This window comes from Hypanus sabinus, chromosome 9 (assembly GCF_030144855.1).
Source record: "Hypanus sabinus isolate sHypSab1 chromosome 9, sHypSab1.hap1, whole genome shotgun sequence".
NCBI lineage: Eukaryota > Metazoa > Chordata > Chondrichthyes > Myliobatiformes > Dasyatidae > Hypanus > Hypanus sabinus.
The window spans coordinates 80,322,774-80,337,309 of record NC_082714.1 but is presented as its reverse complement, the minus strand read 5'-3'; the positions used below and the strand labels follow the sequence as shown (position 1 = coordinate 80,337,309).

Here is a 14,536-nt window from a genome sequence, read left to right as displayed (position 1 = left end):
GAAAGGTTCAGAGGGATACGGACAGGTGCACGGATAGGAAAGGTTTAGAGTGACAAGGACAGGTACATGGATAGGAAATGTTTAGAGTGATACCAACAGGTACTCGGATAGGAAAGGTTTAGAGGCATATTGATAGGTACACGGATAGGAAAGGTTTAGAGGGATATTGACAGGTACACGGATAGGAAAGGTTTAGAGGGATATGGACAGGTACACAGAAAGGAAAGGTTTAGAGGGATACGCACAGGTACCGGGATAGGAAAGGTTTAGAGGGATACATACAGGTGTACGGATAGGTAAGGTTTAGAGGGATATGGACAGGTACACGGATAAGAAAGGTTTAGAGGGATACGGACAGGTATACGTATAGGAAAGGTTTAGAAGGATACGGACAGGTACACAGAAAGGAAAGGTTTAGAGGGATACGCACAGGTACCGGGATAGGAAAGGTTTAGAGGGATAGGGATAGGAAAGGTTTAGACGGATAAAGATGGGTACACGGATAGGAAAGGTTTAGAGCGATACGGACAGGTACACGGATAGGCAAGGTTTAGAAGGATTCGAACAGGTACCTGGATAGGAAAGGTTTAGAGGGATACGGACAGGTACGCGGATAGGAAAGGTTTAGAGGGATACGGACAGGTATACTGATAGGCAAGGTTTAGAAGTATTCGAACAGGTACCTGGATAGGAAAGGTTTAGAGGGATATGGACAGGTACGCAGATAGGAAAGGTTTAGAGGGATACGGACAGGTATACTGATAGGCAAGGTTTAGAAGGATTCGAACAGGTACCTGGATCGGAAAGGTTTAGAGGGATACGGACAGGTACACGGATAGTAAAGGTTCAGAGGGATACGGACAGGTACACAGGTATGAAAGGTTCAGAGGGATACAGACAGGTACACGGATAGGAATGGTTTAGAGGGATATTGACAGGTATACGGATAGGAAAGGTTTAGAGGGATATGGACAGGTACCGGGATAGGAAAGGTTTAGAGGGATACATACAGGTATACGGATAGGTAGGGTTTAGAGGGATATGGACAGGTACACGGATAAGAAAGGTTTAGAGGGATACGGACAGGTATACGTATAGGAAAGGTTTAGAAGGATACGGACAGGTACACAGAAAGGAAAGGTTTAGAGGGATACGCACAGGTACCGGGATAGGAAAGGTTTAGAGGGATACGGACAGGTACACGGATAGGCAAGGTTTAGAAGGATTCGAACAGGTACCTGGATAGGAAAGGTTTAGAGGGATACAGACAGGTACGCGGATAGGAAAGGTTTAGAGGGATACGGACAGGTATACTGATAGGCAAGGTTTAGAAGGATTCGAACAGGTACCTGGATAGGAAAGGTTTAGAGGGATACGGACAGGTACACGGATAGGAAAGGTTTAGAGGGATATGGACAGGTACACGGATGGGAAAGGTTTAGAGGGATATCGACAGGTACACGGATAGGAAAGGTTTAGAGGGATACGGACAGGTACGCGGATAGGAAAGGTTTAGAGGGATACGGACAGGTACACGGATAGGAATGGTTTAGAGGGATACAGACAGGTACACGGATAGGAATGGTTTAGAGGAATAGGGATAGGAAAAGTTTAGAGGGATATTGACAGGAACACAAATAGGAAAGATTTAGAGGGGTACCGACAGGTACCGGGATAGGAAAGGTTTAGAGAGATATGGGCAGGTACACGGATAAGAAAGGTTTAGAGGGATACGGACAGGTATACGTATAGGAAAGTTTAGAGGTATATGGACAGGTACACGGATGGGAAAGGTTTAGAAGGATACGGACAGGAATACGGATAGGAAAGGTTCAGAGGGATACGGACAGCGACACGGATAGGAAAGCTTTAGAGGGTTACTGACAGGTACACGGATAGGAAAAGTTTAGAGGGATACGGACAGGTACACGGATAGGAAAGGTTTAGAGGGATACGGACAGGTACACGTATAGGAAAGGTTTAGAAGGATACGGACAGGTACGCGGATAGGAAAGGTTTAGAGGGATACGGACAGGTACACGGATAGGAAAGGTTTAGAGGGAAATGGACAGGTACACGGATAGGAAAGGTTTAGAAGGATACGGACAGGTACACGGATAGGAAAGGTTTAGAGGTAAACGGATAGGAAAGGTTTAGAGTGATACGGACAGGTACACGGATAGGAAAGGTTTAGAGGGATACGGACAGGTACATGGATAGAAATGTTTAGAGGGATATGGACAGGTACACGGATAGGAAAGGTTCAGAGGGATACGGACAGGTGCACGGATAGGAAAGGTTTAGAGTGACAAGGACAGGTACATGGATAGGAAATGTTTAGAGTGATACCGACAGGTACTCGGATAGGAAAGGTTTAGAGGCATATTGATAGGTACACGGATAGGAAAGGTTTAGAGGGATATTGACAGGTACACGGATAGGAAAGGTTTAGAGGGATACGGACAGGTACACAGAAAGGAAAGGTTTAGAGGGATACGCACAGGTACCGGGATAGGAAAGGTTTAGAGGGATACATACAGGTATACGGATAGGTAAGGTTTAGAGGGATATGGACAGGTACACGGATAAGAAAGGTTTAGAGGGATACGGACAGGTATACGTATAGGAAAGGTTTAGAAGGATACGGACAGGTACACAGAAAGGAAAGGTTTAGAGGGATACGCACAGGTACCGGGATAGGAAAGGTTTAGAGGGATAGGGATAGGAAAGGTTTAGACGGATAAAGATGGGTACACGGATAGGAAAGGTTTAGAGCGATACGGACAGGTACACGGATAGGCAAGGTTTAGAAGGATTCGAACAGGTACCTGGATAGGAAAGGTTTAGAGGGATACGGACAGGTACGCGGATAGGAAAGGTTTAGAGGGATACGGACAGGTATACTGATAGGCAAGGTTTAGAAGTATTCGAACAGGTACCTGGATAGGAAAGGTTTAGAGGGATATGGACAGGTACGCAGATAGGAAAGGTTTAGAGGGATACGGACAGGTATACTGATAGGCAAGGTTTAGAAGGATTCGAACAGGTACCTGGATCGGAAAGGTTTAGAGGGATACGGACAGGTACACGGATAGTAAAGGTTCAGACGGATACGGACAGGTACACAGGTATGAAAGGTTCAGAGGGATACAGACAGGTACACGGATAGGAATGGTTTAGAGGGATATTGACAGGTATACGGATAGGAAAGGTTTAGAGGGATATGGACAGGTACCGGGATAGGAAAGGTTTAGAGGGATACATACAGGTATACGGATAGGTAGGGTTTAGAGGGATATGGACAGGTACACGGATAAGAAAGGTTTAGAGGGATACGGACAGGTATACGTATAGGAAAGGTTTAGAAGGATACGGACAGGTACACAGAAAGGAAAGGTTTAGAGGGATACGCACAGGTACCGGGATAGGAAAGGTTTAGAGGGATACGGACAGGTACACAGATAGGCAAGGTTTAGAAGGATTCGAACAGGTACCTGGATAGGAAAGGTTTAGAGGGATACGGACAGGTACGCGGATAGGAAAGGTTTAGAGGGATACGGACAGGTATACTGATAGGCAAGGTTTAGAAGGATTCGAACAGGTACCTGGATAGGAAAGGTTTAGAGGGATACGGACAGGTACACGGATGGGAAAGGTTTAGAGGGATATCGACAGGTACACGGATAGGAAAGGTTTAGAGGGATACGGACAGGTACGCGGATAGGAAAGGTTTAGAGGGATACGGACAGGTACACGGATAGGAATGGTTTAGAGGGATACAGACAGGTACACGGATAGGAATGGTTTAGAGGAATAGGGATAGGAAAAGTTTAGAGGGATATTGACAGGAACACAAATAGGAAAGGTTTAGAGGGATACATACAGGTATACGGATAGGTAGGGTTTAGAGGGATATGGACAGGTACACGGATAAGAAAGGTTTAGAGGGATACGGACAGGTATACGTATAGGAAAGGTTTAGAAGGATACGGACAGGTACACAGAAAGGAAAGGTTTAGAGGGATACGCACAGGTACCGGGATAGGAAAGGTTTAGAGGGATACGGACAGGTACACAGATAGGCAAGGTTTAGAAGGATTCGAACAGGTACCTGGATAGGAAAGGTTTAGAGGGATACGGACAGGTACGCGGATAGGAAAGGTTTAGAGGGATACGGACAGGTATACTGATAGGCAAGGTTTAGAAGGATTCGAACAGGTACCTGGATAGGAAAGGTTTAGAGGGATACGGACAGGTACACGGATGGGAAAGGTTTAGAGGGATATCGACAGGTACACGGATAGGAAAGGTTTAGAGGGATACGGACAGGTACGCGGATAGGAAAGGTTTAGAGGGATACGGACAGGTACACGGATAGGAATGGTTTAGAGGGATACAGACAGGTACACGGATAGGAATGGTTTAGAGGAATAGGGATAGGAAAAGTTTAGAGGGATATTGACAGGAACACAAATAGGAAAGATTTAGAGGGGTACCGACAGGTACCGGGATAGGAAAGGTTTAGAGAGATATGGGCAGGTACACGGATAAGAAAGGTTTAGAGGGATACGGTCAGGTATACGTATAGGAAAGTTTAGAGGGATACGGACAGCGACACGGATAGGAAAGCTTTAGAGGGTTACTGACAGGTACACGGATGGGAAAGGTTTAGAAGGATACGGACAGGAATACGGATAGGAAAGGTTCAGAGGGATACGGACAGCGACACGGATAGGAAAGCTTTAGAGGGTTACTGACAGGTACACGGATAGGAAAAGTTTAGAGGGATACGGACAGGTACACGGATAGGAAAGGTTTAGAGGCATACGGACAGGTACACGTATAGGAAAGGTTTAGAAGGATACGGACAGGTACGCGGATAGGAAAGGTTTAGAGGGATACGGACAGGTACACGGATAGGAAAGGTTTAGAGGGAAATGGACAGGTACACGGATAGGAAAGGTTTAGTGGGATACCGACAGGTACACAGATGGGAAAGGTTTAGAGGGATACGGACAGGTACACCGATAGGAAAGGTTCAGAGGGATACGGACAGGTACATGGATAGGAAAGGTTTAGAAGGATACGGACGGGTACACGGATAGGAAAGGTTTAGAGGGATACGGACAGGTACGCGGATAGGAAAGGTTTAGAGGGATACGGACAGGTATACTGATAGGCAAGGTTTAGAAGGATTCGAACAGGTACCTGGATAGGAAAGGTTTAGAGGGATACGGACAGGTACGCGGATAGGAAAGGTTTAGAGGGAAACGGACAGGTACACAGATAGGGAAGGTTTAGAGGGATACGGACAGGTACGCGGATAGGAAAGGTTTAGAGGGATACGGACAGGTATACTGATAGGCAAGGTTTAGAAGGATTCGAACAGGTACCTGGATAGGAAAGGTTTAGAGGGATACGGACAGGTACGCGGATAGGAAAGGTTTAGAGGGAAACGGACAGGTACACGGATAGGAAAGGTTTAGAGGGATTCGGACAGGTACACAGATAGGAAAGGTTTAGAAGGATACGGACAGGTACACGGAAAGGAAAGGTTTAGAGGGATATGGACAGGTACACGGATAGGAAAGATTTAGTGGGATACAGACAGGTACACAGATGGGAAAGGTTTAGAGGGATACGGACAGGTACACCGATAGGAAAGTTTCAGAGGGATACGGACAGGTACATGGATAGGAAAGGTTTAGAAGGATTCGGACGGGTACACGGATAGGAAAGGTTTAGAGGGATACAGACGGGTACACGGATAGGAATGGTTTAGAGGGATACGGATGGGTACACGGATAGGAAAGGTTTAGAGGGATATGGACGGGTACACGGATAGGAAAGGTTTAGAGGGATATGGACAGGTACACGGATAGGGAAGATTTAGAGGGATATGGACAGGTACACTGATAGGAAAGGTTTAGAGGGATATGGACAGGTACACGGATAGGAAAGGTTTACAGGGATACGGACGGGTACACGGATAGGAAAGGTTTAGAGGGAAATGGACAGGTACACGGATAGGAAAGGTTTAGAGGGATATGACAGGTACATGGATAGTAAAGGTTTAGAGGAATACGGACAGGAAAGGTTTAGAGGGATATGGACAGGTACACGGATAGGACAGGTTTAGAGGGATATGGACAGGTACACGGATAGGAAAGGTTTAGAAGGATACGGACAGGTACACGGATAGGAAAGGTTTAGAGGTAAACGGATAGGAAAGGTTTAGAGTGATACGGACAGGTACACGGATAGGAAAGGTTTAGAGGGATACGGACAGGTACATGGATAGGAAATGTTCAGAGGATACGGACAGGTACACGGATAGGAAAGGTTTAGATGGATTTGGACAGATCCTGCAGTGAACCACTCGCACTCTATACTGATTCCACGACCTACAGCTTTGCTATCATGGGCTCTTCAAGCTCGGCTGTCTATGTTATTTTTATTTGCTCAGTTTTGTCTTCTTTTGTACACTGGGTGTTTGCCAATTCTGGTGATCCTGCGGAGGCTCACAAGAACTATCCTGGAATGAAAGGTTTAATGTATAAAGAGTGGTTTGTGGCCTGGAGTTTGGACGAATGGAGGGGAGGAATCTCACTGAAACCCACCAAATATGGAAAAGCTGGGACAGAGTGGGTGCGCAGAGCATGTTTCCCATTGTGGGAAAGTACAGGTCCAGAGGGCACAGCCTCAGAATAGAAAGTTGTCCTTTAGAACGGAGATGAGGAGGAATTTGTTTAGTCAGAGTCTGGTGGATCTGTGGAATTCATTGTTTCAGTGTGGAGGGGGCCAAGTCATGGGGTAAATTTAAAATGGACATTGTTAGGTAAAGGCATTAAACGTTATGAGGAGAAGCAGCCGATTAGTAAGGTAATTCCGAGGAGAAGGGAGGATAATGGGGCTGAGAGGAAGAATGAATCGGCCAAGATGGAATGGCAGAGCAGATTCGATGGGCTGAATGGCCAGATTCTGCTTCTGAGTCCTGGTCTATGTTTTATGTTCTTTGTCTGAATATGCTCTCGTAAGGTCTTTTTGAGTTTCTTTTACCCGTAAATACCTGCAAGAAAACAAATCTCAAGATCATATACGGTGACATGGATCTACTTTAATTCTGAACTTACTTTGAACTTTGACCCCCATCCTTGCCGTCTCCCTCACTGGGAAATTTCTATTCACCTCCTTCTTGGAAGTTCCACCTTTTCTTGCGGGAAAAATGAATACAATAGAATTTTATGAGAAAATGGATAAAAACCATAAGGCATAGGAGCAGAATTAGGCCATTCAGCCCATCAATCTATACTGCCGTCCCACCATGGCTGATTTATTACTGCTCTCAACCCCATTCTCCTGCCTTCTCCCTGTCGCCTTTAAAGACAAAATACTCTGCATATGCTGGGGTCAAAGCCACACATACAACAGGCTGGATGAACTCAGCAGTTCCTGTAACCTTTTATGCCCCAACTAATCAGGAACCTGCCGACCTCCACTTAGAAGAGATTGCTTCCGGTTTGCGTCATCTGTACCCTAAGGCAGTGACCCCCCCCCACCCCCAGCCCTGAGGAAGATCTTCCCCATCTCCAGTCGGCCCCTCCTCCCACAGCCCCGTCGAGCCGGGCTGTGTCCACTCAACCCTCCCTCAGGACCCTGTCCAGTGAGCCGGTTCCGAATCCGGGAGGTGAAAGGAGATCTGCGTTGGGGGGTGGGGGATGAATCCCATTCCTCCACCCTTCTCATTGGCTGGATCTGGATGTCGGATGTGTCATCACTGATGTTTCTCTCTTTTCCTCCGCTCCCTCTCTCTCCACCCTCCACCGTCCCTCCAAATCCTCCTCCCCTCCCTTCATTCCCCATTCAAACCTCCACCCTTCACTCCCTCCCCACTCTTCAACACCTCTCCCTCCTTCCTACTCCATTTCCCTACCCACCGCTCCCTTCTCCTCCAAACCCCATCCTCCCTCTCTGACTCCCTCAAACCCTCATTCTTCATACCGCTCCCTCCTCAAACTCTTCCATGCTGCCTCGACCCATTGCACTCCTGTCCCTCAAACCTGCCCGCCTCACCACCTGGGCAAACTTCCCTTCACCCCTTCCTCTCCTACCCCTAACCTCCTTCCTCTCTCCCTCTCCTACCGCTCCCTTCCCCTCTCCTATCCTCTGCTTACCTCTCCTCTCCTCCCCTCTCCCTCTCTCCCCTCCCCTTTCCTCCCCTACTCCCCTCTCATTCCCCATCATCTCTTCATTCTCCTCTCCTTTCTTCCCTACTCTCCCCCTTCTCTCTCCCTCTCCTCTCTCTCTCCGTCCCACTCTCCTCCCTCACTCATTCCCTCATCCCTCTCTCCTCTCCTCTCTCCCTCTTCTGCCACTTTCATCCTACTTGTATCCCCCCTTTCCCTCCCCTTCCCCTCCTTCACCCTCCCTCCCCATCTCTGCTGCATGCTCTACTTTGTCCTCGCTCCCAGTCTTTTTCCATCGCTCTCCCATCCTCTCTTTCTTCCCTGTCTCACCTTCTCTTTCCCCATCTCCCAATCTCCCTCTCTTCACCTCTCTCCCCCTCGCCCTCCCCAGGGCTGGCAATGGCTGGTGGTGGATCCCTCTGGTGGCCCCCATGGTGGGGGGGCTGCTGGGGTCACTGATCTACGAGCTGCTGATTGAGCTTCACCACACGGAGAGCCCGTCGCTCACGAAGATGAAGGCAGTCGAGGGGGAGGATCCTGTGTAGGCCCAGGAGGCCTGCACCATTCCTCGAACATGTGGCCCCGGGACCCACACGGCACTGGGGGAAATCATCCGCATGCGTTCCCAGCCTATGGTGTACGTTATGTCCCTGATACACGAACTAGGCCTGTGTCGTACATGCCACGCATGTGTGGTGTGTACAGGGCCTGTGTAACGTGACCAGGCCTGTGTTAAGTGTGTCAGGCTTGTGTTTTATGTTTTAAGTTTCATTGGCATTCAGCCATACACGTGTGCACAACTAAATGAAACAGCGACCCCCCAGGGCCCCAGTACACAGCACGTAGAGTTAATATAGTACGTATAGTCACACAGGCCCCGGGGTGTCATGGCCTGAAGATTGAGGGCCTCCTGGAGCCACGCTTCTGCAAGAACAAGCACAGCAGTTCCTCAACTGGCGCTGGGTCAGCCGCAGACGAAGGCAATCCAGCTTGACTTCCCGGGAGTGAACACAGGAGGGCCGGCCCGCGGGGACCCAGCACAGATTCCAGGGCGCCTGTGGCTTTGCTGTTCCCTCCCACACCGCTTCCGGTGCCTCGTTGTCACCAGTGGCCTGCGCTCGGCCTAGAGCGGGCAAGGTCCACAGCCTGGCGCTCTACGATGCTGGGAGGGTGAGTGGGGAGGAGGGGGCTGGGATATAGGAGCAAGTTGGGTCCAACTGTTACACGCTTCCTCCTTCTAAAATCTTATTAAAGGTTGCCCAGTTCTTTTCAACCTGCGACTCCAAGTCCTTTGGGAGAGTTGGGGAAACGCTGGCTCCACAGGGGTCATAGGGCAGCTGGGGCACAGCAAGATCCCACTTACAATGACAGCACCTCTCCCCTTTGACAACAGACTGGCCACTTCTCAACGAGGTGGAGCAAACATCGGCTCCAGTGGTGGGGTGGGGGTGGGAATTGGGTGGGAATTCACTCCCTCCTCTACTGAACCCCCCCCCCGCCCCCCCCCCCGAGTGATGGGTTTCCTCCTATCCTCACTTGGAGGGCCGCAGTTTGCACTGTGAGTGGGAATCAGACCTCACAGCCCCACCACACCGTGCAGATAATAGACCTCCTCAGGCGAGGCAGATTGGAGTGAGGCTCGGATGGAGGCTGCATGTGGAGATCCCTCCCTGGGAGGGAGTTACAGTCAGCAACGTGTCCACACAAATACCTGATCAGAATTGTTCCCTCCCTCGGAAACTTCACCTTCCCTCCCTCCTTTCCTCTCCCTACATCCAATAACTTTCTCTCATTCTCCCTTCAATCTATTCCCCCTTGGCCTCTGCTACTTCCCTTAGCCACCTCACTCTTTCCTTCCACCCACCTGTCGCATGCTTCTCCTCCCTCCTTTCTATCCACCTATTCACTATTCTGTCCCACGCTCCCACCTTCTTTACAATTCACATCCAATGCACTCCCAGAGTCCACACTCCCAATGGGACCCCATCTCTTCCCATTCACTCCCACCGTCCACACTCCCAATGGGACCCCACCTCTTCCCATTCACTCCCACCTTCCTCACTCCCAACGGACCCCACCCGTTCCCACCCACTCCCACCTTCCTCACTCCCAACGGACCCCACCTCTTCCCATTCACTCCCACCTTCCTCACTCCCAACGGACCCCACCCGTTCCCACCCACTCCCAGCGTCCACACTCCCAATGGGACCCCACCCCTTCCCACCCACTCCCAGCGTCCACACTCCCAATGGGACCCCACCCCTTCCCACCCACTCCCAGCGTCCACACTCCCAATGGGACCCCACCCCTTCCCACCCACTCCCAGCGTCCACACTCCCAATGGGACCCCACCCCTTCCCACCCACTCCCAGCGTCCACACTCCCAATGGGACCCCACCTCTTCCCATTCACTCCCACCGTCCACACTCCCAATGGGACCCCACCCCGTCCCACTCACTCCCACCGTCCACACTCCCAATGGGACCCCACACCTTCCCATCCACTCCCAGCATCCACACTCCCAATGGACCCCACCCCTTCCCATTCACTCCCACCGTCCACACTCCCAATGGACCCCACCCCTTCTCATTCACTCCCACCGTCCACACTCCCAATGGGATCCCACCCCTTCCCATCCACTCCCAGCATCCACACTCCCAATGGACCCCACCCCTTCCCATTCACTCCCACCGTCCACACTCCCAATGGACCCCACCCCTTCCCATTCACTCCCATCGTCTACACTCCCAATGGGACCCCACCCCTTCTCATTCACTCCCACCGTCCACACTCCCAATGGACCCCACCCCTTCCCATTCACTCCCACCGTCCACACTCCCAATGGACCCCACCCCTTCCCATTCACTCCCACCGTCCACACTCCCAATGGGACCCCACCCCTTCTCATTCACTCCCAGCGTCCACACTCCCAATGGACCCCACCCCTTCTCATTCACTCCCACCGTCCACACTCCCAATGGGACCCCACCCCTTCTCATTCACTCCCACTGTCCACACTCCCAATGGACCCCACCCCTTCCCATTCACTCCCACCATCCACACTCCCAATGGACCCCACCCCTTCCCATTCACTCCCTCTGTCCACACTCCCAATGGACCCCACCCCTTCTCATTCACTCCCACCATCCACACTCCCAATGAACCCCACCGCTTCTCATTCACTCCCACCGTCCACACTCCCAATGGGACCCCACCCTTCCCATTCACTCCAACCATCCACACTCCCAATGGACCCCACCCCTTCCCATTCACTCACACCGTCCACACTCCCAATAGGACCCCACCCCTTCCCATTCACTCCCACCGTCCGCACTCCCAATGGACACCACCCCTTCACATTCACTCCCACCGTCCACACTCCCAATGGACCCCACTCCTTTCCATTCACTCCCACCGTCCACACTCCCAATGGGACCCCACCTCTTCCCATTCACTCCCACCTTCCTCACTCCCAACGGACCCCACCTCTTCCCATTCACTCCCACCTTCCAGCACTTTCTGTGTGATGCTCTGGATTTCCAGCGTTCGAAGAGTCTCTTGTGACAGAATCAGATACATGTCACCTCTGACAGGGGTCGCCGGCCATTCCCTCCTCAAGTTCAAGTTCAATTGTCATTCAACCATACCCAGGATTAGAGCCAAACAAAAGTATTTTGCTGGGGCCAAGATGGAAAACACACAATCACTCACACTCACACAGACTCACTCACACACACACTCACTCACACTCACAGACACACACACTGTCACACACAGACTCACACACACACACGCACACACACACACAAAGACACATACAGCATAGACAGACACTCACACATCACAGACACAGATAGACACTAACATGGCACAGAGAGAAAGACAATGCAGACACACACACACACACACACACACACACACACACACACACAGGAGATACACACACACAGCACAAACACACACACACAGACACACACACACACACACACACACACAGACATACACACACACACACGAGAGATAGCACATATCTGTAATTATGAGAGCAGAGTTTGCGGTGTCCCCCGGTCCGAGTGTCACGCCAGTGGATTGCTGGTGTATGGACGTTGGCCTGGATCCAGCTTCCGTACAGCTTGCAGCAGTTCCTGAAATCGCAGAGTGGAGCTGCAGACAGAGGCAATGCAGCTTCTCTTCTGGGGTGAACACGGGAGTGCAGCCCTGACAGGAGGGGCCATCCCCCAGCCCAGTGTACACCGCCAGCTCTGGCGTCTCCCTCGTGTGTGACCGCAACAGATGATTCCAAGGCCGTGGTCTGTTCCCTGGCAGCTCCCACTGCCAATGAATCAATGAAGCAGCTGGTATTCCTCTTCCCCAGGTGACTGTAACACGGGCACAAGACCAGCTCCAGTGTCCAGCTGCTCGCTTGTGGGGTAGGCCTGAATTACTTCATGTTCCTGATCGCCAGCAACTATGAAAAAGATGTTGATAAGAGATGACGAACTGCACCTTTGTTTGGACCCAGCGAGGTCACTGTATCTGCGTTCTCTGCTGTCGTTCCTGCAGGGTGAAACCTCACATCATGGACGGGAGTGAAGCTTCACTCCAGGTCAGCTCAGCGTTCTTTCACGCTCACTTTGAGAAACTACCCCTGCGTGAACCCCTGCAGCATCCGGTGACCCCGTCATCTCCGACGTCAGAACATCCTTCAAGAAGGTGAACCTTCCCAAGGCGCCAGGCCCTGATGGCGGACCTGGCAGGGCTCTGAAAGCCCGTGCCACCCAACGAGGGAGCGTTCAAGGGCATCGTCGATCTCTGGCGGCTGAGGTCGGAGGTTCCCACCGGCTTCGAAAGGGCGACAATCGTACCAAGAAGAGCGGGGTGAGCTGCCCCAACGATTATCACCCGGTGGCCCTCACATCTACTGTTCTGAACCACTCTGACAAGTTGGTCAGGGCTAGAATCAGCTCCTGTCTAAGCCAGGGCCTGAACCCACTGCGATCATTGCCTATTACCGCAAGAGGTCCACAGCAGATGGAATCTCACTGGCTCTCCACTCCGTCTTGGATCAGCTGGACAATAGTAATACCTACATCAGGCTGCTGTTTACTGACTACAGCTCAGTGTTCAACGCAATCATTCTAATCCACAAGCTCCAAAGCCTCACTTCCTCAGAAAGGCAGCATCCATCATTCAGGACCCCCTTCTCCCAGGACATGGCCTCCTCGCATACAGGAGCCTGAAGACACACACAATGTTTTAGGAACAGCTTCTTACCCTCTGCATGAACACTACCTCATTATTTTTTCCTCTCTTTTTGCACGACATATTTAATTTTTACATATTTACATATTTCTTACTGTAGTTTATAGTTTTTAAAAATTAAATGTACTGCAGCTGCAAGACAACAAATTTCGCGACAGATTCAAGATTCAAAGTACATTTATTATCGAAGTATGTATGCAGTATAAACCTTGAGATTCGTCTTCCCACAGACAGCCGCCAAAGAACCAGTCAACCAGTTCAAAGTAAAAAAAATCAACACACAAAAATAATGTCAAACCCCTCCCCTACACACAAAATTGTCAACCCCCCACACACTAAAACACATCAACCCCCCCCCGTACACACAAAAATAATGTCAAACCCCCTCCCCTACACACAAAATTGTCAACCCCCCACACACTAAAACACATCAACCCCCCCCCCGTACACACAAAAATAATGTCAAACCCCCTCCCCTACACACAAAATTGTCAACCCCCCCACACACAAAAAACGTCAACTCCCTCCCCACACACAAAACATCAAACCCACCTCCCCTACACACAAAAACACATCAACCCCCCTCCCCCCACACACAAAAAACGTCAACTCCCTCCCCACTCACAAAACATCAAACCCACCTCCCCTACACACAAAAACACATCAACCCCCCTCCCCCCACACACAAAAAACGTCAACTCCCTCCCCACTCACAAAACATCAAACCCACCTCCCCTACACACAAAAACACATCAACCCCCCTCCCCCCACACACAAAAATAATGTCAACCCCCCTCCCCCACACACAAAAAACGTCAACTCCCTCCCCACACACAAAACATCAAACCCACCTCCCCTACACACAAAAACACATCAACCCCCCTCCCCCCACACACAAAAAACGTCAACTCCCTCCCCACTCACAAAACATCAAACCCACCTCCCCTACACACAAAAACACATCAACCCCCCTCCCCCCACACACAAAAAACGTCAACTCCCTCCCCACTCACAAAACATCAAACCCACCTCCCCTACACACAAAAACACATCAACCCCCCTCCCCCCACACACAAAAACACATCAAC

The 14,536-nt window shown here is 50.5% G+C and overlaps 1 protein-coding gene across 1 annotated transcript in view; it reads left to right on the top strand.

The window, feature by feature from the left end:
• Positions 1-13,715, top strand: part of LOC132400064 (aquaporin-10-like) — a 341,000-nt gene extending 327,285 nt beyond the window's left edge. Inside the window, exons 6-9 of the mRNA XM_059981147.1 lie at positions 8,578-8,727; positions 8,953-9,017; positions 12,853-13,129; positions 13,679-13,715. Coding sequence (XP_059837130.1) covers positions 8,578-8,727; positions 8,953-9,017; positions 12,853-13,129; positions 13,679-13,715 — 529 coding nt within the window. The remainder of the gene's footprint in view (positions 1-8,577; positions 8,728-8,952; positions 9,018-12,852; positions 13,130-13,678) is intronic.
• Positions 13,716-14,536: the final 821 nt, after the last annotated feature.